This window comes from Pelophylax lessonae (genome assembly GCF_965119305.1).
Source record: "Pelophylax lessonae genome assembly, chromosome: 4".
Lineage (NCBI taxonomy): Eukaryota > Metazoa > Chordata > Amphibia > Anura > Ranidae > Pelophylax > Pelophylax lessonae.
The window spans coordinates 59,918,634-59,933,547 of NC_138771.1; the positions used below are offsets into that span (position 1 = coordinate 59,918,634).

General features: G+C 42.0%; 1 protein-coding gene across 2 annotated transcripts in view; it reads right to left on the minus strand.

Annotated features, from left to right (window-relative positions):
- Positions 1–14,914, minus strand: part of MAN2A2 (mannosidase alpha class 2A member 2) — a 250,977-nt gene that overhangs the window by 105,252 nt on the left and 130,811 nt on the right. For both annotated transcript variants that reach the window (XM_082253219.1, XM_082253220.1), the window contains exons 3-5: positions 11,469–11,726; positions 9,792–9,936; positions 2,126–2,297 (exon numbers count right to left, since the gene is read on the minus strand). In XM_082253219.1, the coding sequence (XP_082109345.1) occupies positions 2,126–2,297; positions 9,792–9,936; positions 11,469–11,726 (575 nt within the window). The remainder of the gene's footprint in view (positions 1–2,125; positions 2,298–9,791; positions 9,937–11,468; positions 11,727–14,914) is intronic.

Below are 14,914 nucleotides of genomic sequence, written 5' to 3' on the forward strand. Positions count from 1 at the left end.
TTAGATTCATTACACACAACTTGAAGTAGTGCAAGCCTTTTATTGTTTTAATATTGATGATTTTGGCATACAGCTCATGAAAAACCAAAATTCCTATCTCAAAAAATTAGCATATTTCATCCGACCAATAAAAAAAAAAAGTGTTTTTAATCCAAAAAAAGTCAACCTTCAAATAATTATGTTCAGTTATACACTCAATACTTGGTCGGGAATCCTTTTGCAGAAATGACTACTTCAATGCGGCGTGGCATGGAGGCAATCAGCCTGTGGCACTGCTGAGGTGTTATGGAGGCCCAGGATGCTTCGATAGCGGCCTTGAGCTCATCCAGAGTGTTGGGTCTTGCGTCTCTCAACTTTCTCTTCACAACATCCCACAGATTCTCTATGGGGTTCAGGTCAGGAGAGTTGGCAGGCCAATTGAGCACAGTAATACCATGGTCAGTAAACCATTTACCAGTGGTTTTGGCACTGTGAGCAGGTGCTAGGTCATGCTGAAAAATGAAATCTTCATCTCCATAAAGCTTTTCAGCAGATGGAAGCATGAAGTGCTCCAAAATCTCCTGATAGCTAGCTGCATTGACCCTGCCCTTGATAAAACACAGTGGACCAACACCAGCAGCTTACATGGCACCCCAGACCATCACTGACTGTGGGTACTTGACACTGGACTTCAGGCATTTTGGCATTTCCCTCTCCCCAGTCTTCCTCCAGACTCTGGCACCTTGATTTCTGAATGACATGCAAAATTTGCTTTCATCCGAAAAAAGTACTTTGGACCACAGAGCAACAGTCCAGTGCTGCTTTTCTATAGCCCAGGTCAGGCGCTTCTGCCGCTGTTTCTGGTTCAAAAGTGGCTTGACCTGGGGAATGCGACACCTGTAGCCCATTTCCTGCACACGGTGGCTCTAGATGTTTCTACTCCAGACTCAGTCCACTGCTTTTCCAGGTCCCCCAAGGTCTGGAATCGGTCCTTCTCTACAATCTTCCTCAGGGTCCGGTCACCTCTTCTCGTTGTGCAGCGTTTTCTGCCACACTTTTTCCTTCCCACAGACTTCCCACTGAGGTGCCTTGATACAGCACTCTGGGAACAGCCTATTCGTTCAGAAATTTCTTTCTGTGTCTTACCCTCTTGCTTGAGGGTGTCAATGATGGCCTTCTGGACAGCAATCAGGTCGGCAGTCTTACCCATGATTGCGGTTTTGAGTAATGAACCAGGCTGGGAGTTTTTAAAAGCCTCAAGAATCTTTTGCAGGTGTTTAGAGTTAATTAGTTGATTCAAATGATTAGGTTAATAGCTCGTTTAGAGAACCTTTTCATGATTTGCTAGTTTTTTGAGATAGGAATTTTGTTTTTTCATGAGCTGTATGCCAAAATCATCAATATTAAAACAATAAAAGGCTTGCACTACTTCAGTTGTGTGTAATTAATCTATAATATATGAAAGTCTAATGTTTATCAGTACATTACAGAAAATAATGAACTTTATCACAATATGCTAATTTTTTGAGAGGGACCTGTATATCTGTAGTTTTTACTTATCTCTCTCCAAAGCCCTAAGTCCTGTGCTCAGTTCCTCCTCATTAGCATGATAACTTCTGACAAATTCTCTGACACAGGAGATAAAAGCAGCTGAAAATGTGTGTCGGGGAGGTAACTTAGAGACAGATAAACAGAGAGCTGGTCTATTTCACAGCACAGCTCTGCAAGTTTCTTCATTCCTCTGCCTATGTGGGAGGGGGGTAAGCCTTTCCTACAATCAGCTTACTCACAATGTATGCCCAGACACCCCTCTCACTGCTAAAACAGGAAGGAAAATTTCTAACACAATGTGCACTTTCTAAAGAGTCTAGAAAGCTGAAGACAGCAGATATTCATGTAAAACGTATGTAGGGAGATTTATTTCATATCTGTGTATCATCTGAGGCTGTTCACTTCACTGGGTAAATGTGAGGGTTTACATCCACTTTAAATTCAGTACTGCTAACAGCATTACCATGAATTGGGAGGACAAAATACAGATACTTTGGCTCCCTATGACACAAGGCCAGAAGCAGAGTCTACACACACTTGTCCAGGCTACATATGGACCAAAGGCTACATTTATGGCAGGAACCCTTAAAGCTACCTTCGCACTGCTGCCCTCTTCTGGGAATTGATGTTATCCCACCACTTTGAAAAGAAGGAAATCTCTGACCAGATGAATCTTCGACGTGGATCCTCTTGCAGTTTGACCACCATATTGTTCAGGATATGCTGAGTCTGGTCATAGTAATATTTATCAAATGTCTTTATCCAACCTGTGACGCAAATCATATTACTGGTATCAAATTAAATGATCATAAACTCACATAGCTTCACAATCAATTTAACTGTAATTTTCCAATCACAAACTGAAACCTTCAATAAGGAAAAAAGTAAACAATTTATAACACTTCCTTACACAGTCTAAATGATTGGCCACACACCGAAGAGTCTTAACTCCAGCCAAGGTTTACTGCAATGACAGCACACTGCTCACTCCCACCCAAAGCCATGCCCTCAACATGTTTCATCCACAGCAGAGCCTAATCATAGGGAAACATGTTGGGGAAATTCTTTGGGTAGCAGTAAGCGATGTGCTGGAGTTGAACATCTTCTGTGTATGGGCCATTATTTGGATGGTGGACTACAATGAAGCAGGAGTAGGCTCCAGGGACTTGACACCCAGATTATTGCAGAGAATCGAGGAGAATGCAGGCTGGCCTGTGAGCGGTGAAAAGGGTTGGGTTCATCTAACCTCCCTACACATTACACATACTACTTCCTGCTATCTCAAGAAGAGACACATAACATACTAGGGTTGGTTTACTAAAGGCAAATGTGCTGCTCACTTTACAAGGAGATTTTTCCTCAGCTATGTGAATGTGGTAAAAAGCCACCTTGCAAAGAATATCCCAACACCTGAAATTAAAATAAAAAATCTGTATTTTTTGCTTGCACATGATTGGATGCAAGTCAGCAGAGTCTTATTCATTAAACTAAAGAAAAAATCCTTGCAAAGTGCACAGCCTATTTGCTTTGAGTAAATCATCCCCATTGTGTCTGCATTATCATGTGTTCCTGATCATAACTTTACTGTAATATGTTCGCTTTAGAGAGACTAGAAGATTTGTGGCATTAAGGGGTTAGTTCACCTTTTCAGAAAAAAAGGAAACATTGAATACCCCCCCCCCCCCCTCTGTACTTACTTCTGTGGATGATGAGCTGTCAGTACTCAAGCAGGCAGTGTAGCGGTCTGGGGATTCATAATCCCTGCTCTTCTTCCCCTTCCTTCTGCTGGGATTCTACAACAAATCAGAGCGATTCCAAATGGTCAAAGTGGCCATTTGATGCCCTGACCAATGAGAAATGCTCTGATCTGTCCTGGAACCCCTACAGAAAGAAGGTGGAGAAGAGCCAGGATTTCAAATCCCTAAACTGCGACTCCAACTGCATGGGCACTGACAGCTCATCACCTATGAAGGCAAGTACAGTGGGGACTGGGGCTGTACAGGTTTAATTTTTACTAAAATGATGAACTTACACTTTATTTTATTTTAATGTTTCTCAATATGTTTTTAATGCAATAAAATACACTATAATCACTTTTACTGTGTGGTCCAACCACCGATCTGCGCTAAAACCTTTTCGCTGGACAATAAAACCAGCATCAAAGTGTTAAACTTCAAGTGTTTCAACTCACACCATTTCTCCTAGCAGTCAGATATTTTTTTTTTTAAGTGAAAATAACATCCTTTTGTTAGCTGGTGTGAAGTTAGACATGAGAATGACTGTCTTTTGTTTGTTACTAGGTAATTGTATGCTGTCTAGCTGTCTGAAACCTTATAACCCTTTGTACTAACAAATGTATTTCAGAATGTTTTCTCTGCAGCCTAATACAACCTGACTGTTATATGTTCAAACACGAAGAACCACTTTTTGTGGACTTGTTCATAAATGAGCTGAAATTCACTTCTATAAATGGACTAAAAATACGTATGTAGGGAACAGTTTGTTGTTGGCATTTGTTTAGCAGTGCTTACTAAACATCCGATAAGGATTTATCACATACAAACAATATACAGCAACAAGGCCTCCGCAGTATACATTCTAGCAGCGGAATAAGAGAATAATCGGATGGCTGTGGATATAGAATTTCACTAGGTAAAGTGCATATAAAGCCAACATTTTTGTGTTGGATAAAGAAGGGAGTTAGCATGTCTGTCAGGTCCTTGCCAACTGTGTTCCTATTGGGAATCTTCATTCTCTCCATTTGAACATTGCCATCGGAATAAAGGTGAAAAAGAAAAGACAAAAGAGCCATCAGCAGAACAAGAATAAAGTAGAGGGAGGATCTTCGGAGTTGGAAAACTTGTTCTGGTGACAACAATCTTAGGTAGAAATTTCCTTCTTTTGGAGAGATCTGCTCCCAAAAATTTTTTAACAATTAGCTAGAGATTTCAATGATCCCTATGAATCATAAAATTGCAAAACAAAATCAAAGAAATCCCAAGCTCAACTTACTGACCAGCCTGCTAACCAACCAAATTGTCCTGTCTAAGAGTCGGTTCACACTGAGGCGACACGACTCCTTACTACTTTGGGGGCGACATAACATACAAAATTGTTAAAATCAAATTCTAACATCACTGTTTGTATAGAAACATATCCCACAAGGGATTAGAGCGAAAAACAAAGCCTGTGTAGGTGGATGATGGGTCTCAAGCTGAATTCGGTCACGGTAGGTCCCCAGCAAGCCGACGCGTTTCGCTTAAGGCTTCCTCAGGGCCTGAGAGACCATAACAGACCGATGTTTCCTTTTTAAGCAGTGACTTGTGTTAAGCGACAGGGCTGTAGCGATGCATAGGCTGTTCGGAAGATAATACCTCCGTATTCACCATACATAATCTATATAGGCATCAAAGAGAAATCTCTTGCATAAAATCCGATATATTAGGTCCCAGCTGTGTCATCAAGGTCAAAGCTGCTAAATATGGCTCCACTTGAGCATCTTGGGGTATAGTCACCCCTCAGCAAGTAGGTATCCTCTTCCTGGTTTGTTCATCCATATGTGCGTTCACCCCCAGATCCAATCAATCTAGTGTTTATATTGCAAAAACTTAAGCCAGGCTCAAGGGACCTTTTTCTGTGTAGTTTGTAGGAGGTATATCCCCAAACTTGTCCTAAATGACAGCAGAGTTGACCTCTCCTCAGACTGAAGGGTACTTCAGGCAGGTAAATAGGGCCTATACGCACATCTATTCCAATTATATGGACCCACAGTCCTGGGCTATCCAAGCCCTCTGTATGGTCAAATGCTCACCGCCTGCCATATTTAGCAGCTTTGACCTTGATGACACAGCTGGGACCTAATATATCGGATTTTATGCAAGAGATTTCTCTTTGATGCCTATATAGATTATGTATGGTGAATACGGAGGTATTATCTTCCGAACAGCCTATGCATCGCTACAGCCCTGTCGCTTAACACAAGTCACTGCTTAAAAAGGAAACATCGGTCTGTTATGGTCTCTCAGGCCCTGAGGAAGCCTTAAGCGAAACGCGTCGGCTTGCTGGGGACCTACCGTGACCGAATTCAGCTTGAGACCCATCATCCACCTACACAGGCTTTGTTTTTCGCTCTAATCCCTTGTGGGATATGTTTCTATACAAACAGTGATGTTAGAATTTGATTTTAACAATTTTGTATGTTATGTTGTTGCTATCATGCATGCATGGTAATCCATGCTTGTTTTTTACTTGCTATAATAATAAAATGTAATTTTGATTTTACAATTGGTTTTGGTTCTGATCCTTCTACTCCCACTGGCCCGCAAAGCCCCGCCTTTTTCTATCCCAATGTTTTTCAAAAAAAAGAAACATGTCAGACAAAAACATGTAGGCCTCCATTGTTTGCTGTCATGCTGACCAAAGTACTTCAATTTGAGACCCTGACCTGCAACAAGAAATCAGATAAGGACTTTTGACCTATTTACCTTTTACAGCTTGATGGCTCTGGATGTAATGAAGCCATGATTCAGCATAACAGCTAGGCGGTTGGCATTTTCACAAGATGGCCAGCAATGTTAGCCCCCATTTATCGAAAGACAAGTTTACTTTAAAGGAGTGTTACACTTTTTTGGCATGTGAAAACCCCCGTGACAGATCTTCTGATGTGGGCTGATTGGGTCTCTGCACTTGGAGCATTTGCTGATCACTTGTTCACAGAAGTGAAAAAGCAAGTCCAAAGCAGCTTCCACACTCTCGAGGCATTTTCCAAGAGGCAATTCTGAACCAAAAACACCACCTCACCAAAATTGCCATGCAGCTCAATGTGCTACAACAGAGTTAGATCTGGATTTTTTGCAGGTCTGGAAACAGCCAATTGGTGGTGGGCTTGGATCAAAAAAGCTGGACCCTTTAAGTTTCTTGTGTAAAGAGGAAAAAATGCTTTTGGAGAAGTTTCTCAAACACCTGGTTCCCCTGGACAGAATTTACCTTCTCTCCCCCCCTACAAAGCCCGGTTGGAGGATCCAGATGTTCACACTATCATGATCATATTTTAATGCTCCCATCACAATAGTGACACTGATGGCACCTCCCCTAAGGGCCACGCCTTGCCTTTTGTTGGCCACACTTTTGGGCCAGGGCAGGGGGCACTGCCCTGGGACTACTAACCATATCTCCAACCTTTTTTTTTTTTCCTCTGTCGAGCCCTTTCCCCTGACCCCCCCCCCCCACACCCCCCATCGGCTCTCTCCTTCCTTCTGCTTCTATTCTCCATAATATTCCAAGCTACTTCTTGGTTAAATTACAGATGATTTCTATTTACAATCACAAATATCTAGGTTATGTACCAGTTATACTTATTTTTTTTTTGCAGACCTCTCGAGTTCTGTTCTGCGTGCCATTCTTTCCATGAACATAGGCAACATATATCAAGGACACATGCTGCTACGCACAGACTGTTATCCTCTGCATTTCCATTTAATTCCTTTATTGCACCACCTGCTATGGTTTTCTCTGTATGTAACTGCTTTTCTATATAGATATGACCTGTCTGACTTAAATAGAGAATTCTAAAAAAACAAAAAAAAAAAACTTGCTTTTAAGCATTCTAACTTGTCAGTAAAAACTGCATGCTTTTAAATAAATGAGCTGATATAATGTGTAATTATGATAGAGTGTCAATGTTTTCTTTTCCTGTATGAAAAATACTGGTTAAACCATCACATATTAAAGAAGCCTACACACAATAGAAGGCAGTCATTGAAAATGGCCTGATTGGGTGATAATCTAGTGTCAGTAAGGCACAAGAAGTCACTGCCCTGTGAAATGGCTTGAAAGGAATTGTGATTAGACAAGTTGGATATGCTTATGTAATTACTATAGTTATTTTTTAGTTTGAATAAATCAGGGTTCGGGGAGACATCTACAAAACAAGTTACCCCTCCCTTCTCCATAGGCCTAAACATGAAATCTAGTCCGAGACTATTCAAGTATATGAAGGCAGTCAGATCATGCCAGGACATCCAACCATCCTCTTTTGACTTTGGGCAGTCAATGGCATTAGTGTCAGTGCACATTATATTAGTTATGTCGCACATCACCTATATCAAGGTACATGTGATATGACTGGCACATTACATGTACCTTGAAATACTGTAGGTGACCAGCTATTTTCACAGTCAAGGACCTAATCTGCCTAAAAAATGTGATGTTCACCCTCATTCCATCGACTTTATCCTATTGTACATATAGGAAAATAGGAAAAAATCGACTGCGTTTTAGCAGAAAGGTTTTTTTTTCTGAACTTTAACATGCTGGGATAAAGAATGGACACACACAGGACATAAGATTCACCGGCTACTAATGTGTCATACGTATAAAGCTGCAATACACATCTTATCCTTCTCTTGCAGTTTGGTTTTAAAAGTCAGATTATAGCAGCTGTTATTTCACTGTTTACCTTTATATCTTGATCTATCAAAAAACCCATACAAACAGGCTACTACAAACTGCCAATGACTGTTTTTCATAAAGCAAGTAAAACATATCAATTGAAATACTGATTTTCTTAGCCAAGTAGCAGCCTGAGCCCCTGCGAGAGCTCTATGATGGAATCCTGAGAAGTACAATGACAGCTGCAGACTTTAAGACTGCCAGACTTGGTAATTTGGAAGGACACTAGGAAAAATATGATTACCAAGATCCCAATCAGGGAATGACAGGAACAATTTTGAGACAAACCGAATCATATAACGCAGACGTACAAACAAATAGTTTAAAAAGCTCCTGATGTAATTATTTTACTTAGTTATCCTTCAATATACATTCTATATTTCGTACCCCATGTCAACTCTAGGACATCGTCCGATGGTACCCCATGTCTACGCTAGGACGATGGCAGGTGGCCCCCCCGTGTCTACGCTAGGACAACGGCAGGTGGCCCTCCGTATCTACGCTAGGACAACAGCAGGTGGTCCCCCATGTCTACGCTAGGGATGTGGCAGGTGGCACCCCGTGTCTACGCTAGGACAACGGCAGGCGGCACCCCGTGTCTACGCTAGGACAATGGCAGGTGGCACCCCGTGTCTACGCTAGGACAACGGCAGGTGGCTCCCCCGTGTCTATGCTAGGACAATGGCAGGTGGCCCCCCGTATCTACGCTAGGACAACAGCAGGTGGCCCCCCATGTCTACGCTAGGGATGCGGCAGGTGGCACCCCGTGTCTATGCTAGGACAACGGCAGGTGGCACCCCGTGTCTACGCTAGGACAACGGCAGGTGGCACCCCATGTCTACGCTAGGACAACGGCAGGTGGCACCCGGTGTCTACGCTAGGACAAGGGCAGGTGGCACCCTGTGTCTATACTAGGACAACAGCAGGTGGCCCCCCATGTCTACGCTAGGGATGCGGCAGGTGGCACCCCGTGTCTACGCTAGGACAACGGCAGGTGGCACCCCGTGTCTACGCTAGGACAACGGCAGGTGGCACCCCGTGTCTATGCTAGGACAACGGCAGGTGGCACCCCGTGTCTACGCTAGGACAACCGCAGATGGCACCTCGTGTCTACGCTACGCAAGGACAATAGCAGATGACACAATGGGGTTTAACTAAAATTGGAGAGTGCAAAATTTTGTTCAGCTCTGTATAGAAACCAATCAGCTTTCAGGTTTTTATTTTTTAAACCTTAGTTGAACAAGCTGAAGTTAGAAGCTGATTGGCTACCATGCACAGCTGCACCAGATGCACTCTCCAGTTTTAGCAAATCAACCCCCGTGTCTATGCTAGGACAATGTCAGATGGCACACCATGTCTATGCTGAGACAATGTCAGATGGCACACCATGTCTATGCTGGAACAATGTCAGATGGCACACCATGTCTATGCTGGGACAATGTCAGATGGCACACCATGTCTATGCTGAGACAATGTCAGATGGCACACCCTGTCTATGCTGGGACAATGTCAGATGGCACAACATGTCTATGCTGAGACAATGTCAGATGGCACACCATATCTGTGCTAGGAAATGTCGGATGGGGGATCCACAGTGCTACCTTTAAGCCACTGTGTTAGCTTATATTTCTCTGGAAACCTGGTTTTCCACTTGCCTCTGCAGTGCTGATGCTGCATACTCTCCTGCTTCAAGCACATAGTAGTGTTTTTGTACTTTAATGATAATAATGATTAAAATATGCAGAACAACATGTGTTTATGAAGGATGTGTATGTACAATAGGATACAAAAAGGTTGTGTGTTTTTCTTACCAGGATCATTGTGCGAGTGTGGAACTACAAACACTTGAAGAGGTTCGGTCTCCCATTCATTAGGATCATATGTGATGTCAAATCCTTGTTTCCAAACCCCTCCATCCACATTATCAAAAGGCAACTGTGTGTAAATATCCAGCATCTGAAAAACATTGCATACATTGATTTACACTATATTATATATATATATATATATATATATATATATATATATATATATAGCTTAAAAAATACAATGCAGATTCACATTTGCAAATTATGCTGGGACTTGAACATATGCATTCCTCCACATAAGCCTGGAGGGTCAGCTAGTGATGAATGGCCACTGTTTTGAATGATTTTAATAACAGAATAAAAGTTGAACTCCCAGGTGTGATTTTTGTTGCATACATACCTTGGTACAATGTAAGTACAGTATGTGTATCTCATACTTGATGGGTCTCTAGGGAAGCAGAAAATAACTGTAATAAGTAGCACTACAACAGTGATAACTGCTATCTTCCGGAATATGTGCCAAGCAGCTTACCCTCTGTACACTCACCACAGGGAGTCGGTGTGCACAGGGGAAGCGGCCCACACAGAATCTGAGCATGACCCAAATTACTGCAGTAGTGCCATTCAGAACTCCAGAGATATTGAAAGCAATGATGTCCCACTAATAAGCAGTATCTTTGTAACAGTTCCCAGTGCAGCTTTGCTGGCATAATAAAAAAGTATTGTGCTTTATTAATTGCATAGTACACAGTGCAGCGGATGTAATAGATCATGGTAACCAAACATAAGCTTTGGTTAACAAGATTGTATTATGCTGCTGAAGCCTTACTATTTTATATGGAATAGAAGGCTCGGCTTGATCAGCCATAATAAACCATATTTTTGTTGTATATTTATGTAAAATAAAGATCTCCATGTTTCCTATTCGCCTTCTTTTTTTCTTAATTTAATATGGAGAGGCTGAGCTAGGAATAAAGAGGATGCTGCAAAAAGAGCACATAAAAAAGCTTTATATATAATCCTTTTGTATGCGCCACAAGACAATATGGATAATCCATAATGCCAAGAGACACTGCAGTTGGAACTTTGACAAAGTATGTCACTGCATGTAAAAATAAAGCATGTCACGCATAATGCTGTAAAAACAAAATGCACACCTTACTTTGGTGATTTTCCCTCACTTTGTGCCTTAGTGATACAGACAGCAATATTAAAAAAAGAAAAAAAAAAAACACTAATGTGGGGTTTAAAGATTTCCTTTACTGCACTATTAACCAGCTGTCACAGGGAAAGCAACTAACAAGAATTGATAGCAGAATACAAGTATGGAGCTGGAGCTATACTTGACCAACATTATATGTATTCTGCAAGCAACTAGAGATAAAATTCTACTTCACCTTTTGTACAATCCAATCTACAGAGAAACTGGTGGAGTTTTTATAATTTGTGATCATCTTTACCTATACAGCATCAGCCCTATTCCATTGAACTACAATGAAATTATAACGATATGAGGATCAACAGCCAATGATATAAGTGGTAGGGCCTGCCCTCTAGAGCTTAAAAATTAGGGGAACTAGTTATTTCCAAAGTATGCATATTTTTCTCATTAAAAAGAATAATTTACAGTTCAATATAGGATTTCCCAACTTTTGAAAAAGTATATATTTTTTTTTTTACCTGTAAATCGGTTTTCTTGCCTTTACTTGTTACAGCAAACTGACAGTCCTGGGGTGATATAGAGTAGAAACTGGGCCGAGGGTCTGGTGGAATGACCCAACTCCCATTAGGCGTGTGATACGGGATCAGGATTGGTTGTCCATCTGCATTTGCTGTTAACTCTAGAACGGAATCCTTAATGTGGCTGATGATTTCATGGTTCTCCTCCAAGAGCTGCTCCAGTTGCTCTATCCGGTTCTGCAGGACAGAAATCTGGCTCTATATTTGGGGAAAACAGGCAAAATGTTTAAACAGTTCTACTGATAACACTTTTGAAGAATCTTGAAAGGAGCAAAGTCCTAAAACATAAATAAATGGGCAGGCAGCCAATATTCTGGAAACAAATGGGATCCTGTTAGAAGACAAGAATAAAGGCGCCCATACATGGGTTGAAATTCGGTCGGTTCAGTAGGGACTTGCCAAGAGTCAATCATCTACGGGCAGGCTGATTGAACCCAAGTTGATCCATCTACCAGGTTTTTTTTTACATGTGACTACTGCTGGCAGCTATAGCTGCTAGCAGTACTCATGGTGTTCTGCCAGCCAGTAACGCCCCCCCTGCCAACACAGTAGCACTCCCACATCAACACTTACTGTTTTAATTTGGAAATCAAGCAATTTTCTCTTTCTTTCTTTTTCACCTGTAGTGAAGGGAATGAGAATAAAATCATCTAGAGGCTCCTTCAAAGGAGAAGTACAGCCAAAGCTATTTTGGCTGTACTTCCCCTATGGATCCGAGACCCGTTTACAGCCAGAATTGGGCTACAGCCTGCTGTTGGCTGATGTCACTCAACTGGTCCAGGCTCAGGAAAGATCCCGAGTTTAAAGCTGGGATTCACCCAGATGCATGGACCAGCAGCCAGCTCCGTCTCTCAGCGAGTCACTGGGAGCCTGGGCCAGCCACTCTTTCCCCCTCCACATCCCAGCGCTTCAGTGAGCACTGGAGGAGCAGAACAGAGAGCCGGTGGCTGACAGTCACCGGCTCTCTTCAGGCAGAGAGTTGAGGCATCAGCGGTGTTTAATCACTCAGTTCTCGGTCTTAGAGGCGGCGGGGGACAGCTGCAGCTGGGATCGGTGCTCTACAGCCATCTAGGGGAATAGGATTTTTTTTTTTTTCATACTTCTCTTTTAAGCTGTATAATAGAGAATCTCTAACAGCTTTTCTCACGCAGATTTCTGTGGAACACTAGAATTCCTCCAGAGGTTGCTAGGGGTGACCAGATAGTTTTAATAAATGAAGCTTGTGGAACACTGAACATTTTTTTTCTGTGACTCATTACTCCTAAAACCCAGCGTAGGCCAAAAGTCTGCATTCCGAGGCATTTGTCCCTGGGTGCATACTGCCCTAAACATTAGTACCACTCGGTACACCGTCCAGCCCTGTCCAAGTCTCAAGAGTTTTACAGGCTGCCAGCAAGGAGGTTGGACAATGCATCTGTGCCTTCCACCCCAGAAAAATGATTGAATCTCATGCACAGGGCCAATAAACACCTAGTGTGCATGCAGCTCTATTCATTGGAACCCTAGTTGATGCTAGAGATCTAGGACTAGTACCTGTTGGGTCTAAACTGCATATTTAAAGGTCAATCCTAACTTCATGTATGCAAGAATGTAAAGGGATTGCATTGCCTATATAAACTGTTTAACTTCTTAAATTTTTAATTGACTACGCTCAAGAAACATAGATCAGTTTATCCTGGGTAACAGTTTTTTTTTTCCTCAGACATACAGTGGGGAAATTATTTGATCCCCTGCTGATTTTGTAAGTTTACCCACTTACAAAGAAATGAAGGGTCTATAATTTTTTTTATCATAGGTCTATTTTAAATGATAGAGACAGAATATTAACCAAAAATCCAGAAAAAAAACACATGATACAAAATATTATACATTAGGTTTGCAGTTCAGTGAGTAAAATAAGTATTTGATCCCCAACCAACCAACAATAATTCTGGTTCTCACAGACTGGCTACAGTATGTGTTCACGTGGTATAAATATTAGTCCGGTCAATTTAGGAAGGTGCACCGAACGACAACTCGTTATGAGTATAAAAGACACCTGTCCACAGAATTGCTTTCTTCCATTCAAACCTTACCAACCTAGACTAATAAGCTGTCAAACGACATCAGGGACAAGATTGTAGACCTGCACAAGGCTGGAATAGGCCACAAGAGCATCAGCAAGAAGCTTGGTGAGAAGTAGACAACTGTTGGAGCGATTATTCACAAATGGAAGAAATACAAAAAAAAACATAAATCGCCCTTGGTCTGGAGCTCCATGCAAGATTTCACCACATGGGGTAAGGGTGATCATGAGAAAAATTAGGGATCTGCCCAGAACTACAAAGGAGGAGCTTGTAAATGATCCCAAGGCAGTTAGTTGGAACCATAGTCACCAAACAAACCATTGGTAACACAACACGCCGCCATGGACTGAAATCCTGCAAGGTCCCCCTCCCCAAGAAGGCACATGTAAAGGCCTGTCTGAAGTTTGCTAATTAACATCTAAATGATTCAGAGAAGGATTGGGAGAAAGAACATTAACTTGACTCGCCGTGTTCTGAGGAAGAAAAATGCCAACTATGACCATAAAAACACCATCCCTACAGCCAAGCATGGAGGTGGAAACATTATAATGTGGTGCTGTTTCTCTGCTAAAAGATACAGGCCGACTTTGCCATATTGAGGGCCCAATGGACAGGGCCATATATTGTAAAATCTTGGATGAAAACCTTCTTCCCTCAGCCAGAACACTGAAGATGGGTCTTCCAGCATGACAATGACCCAAAACATACAGCCAAGGCAACAAAGGAGTGGCTCATGAAAAAGCAAATTAAGGTCATGAAGTGGCCTAGCCAGTCTTTAGACCTTAATCCTACAGAAAACTTACGGAGGGAGCTGAAAGTTTGAGTTGCCAAGCGACAGCCAAGAAACCTTAAGGATTTAGAGAATATTTGTAAAGAAGAGTGGACCAAAATCCCTCCTGAGATGTGAGCAAACCTGGTAACCATAGAGACCCTTCATTTCTTTGTAAGTGGGCAAACTTACAAAATCTGCAGGGGATCAAATAATTATTTTCCCCACTGTAGATGCTACTGTGAAAAAAAAATGTAATTCAAAGACCCTCTATGCATACTGTAAAAATGTTAGGAATAAATTAGATTTTTAACTTACCGTAAAACCGATTTCTCTGATGTTCATTGACAGACACCGCTCTTGATCTTCTTAATGATTGGGTTATACTGTCCCCTACAGGAGTAGGACACGAGGCAGAAAAAAGAAAGCCTGACTGGCCTATGGGCAGTCCCAGGGGGTATACTCCCTCTTTCTGCTACTCAGGTACTCCGTTATGTTACAAAAAGTGTCAGAAGAAATACAACTCCACAGAGGGGTGGGTGCTGTGTCTG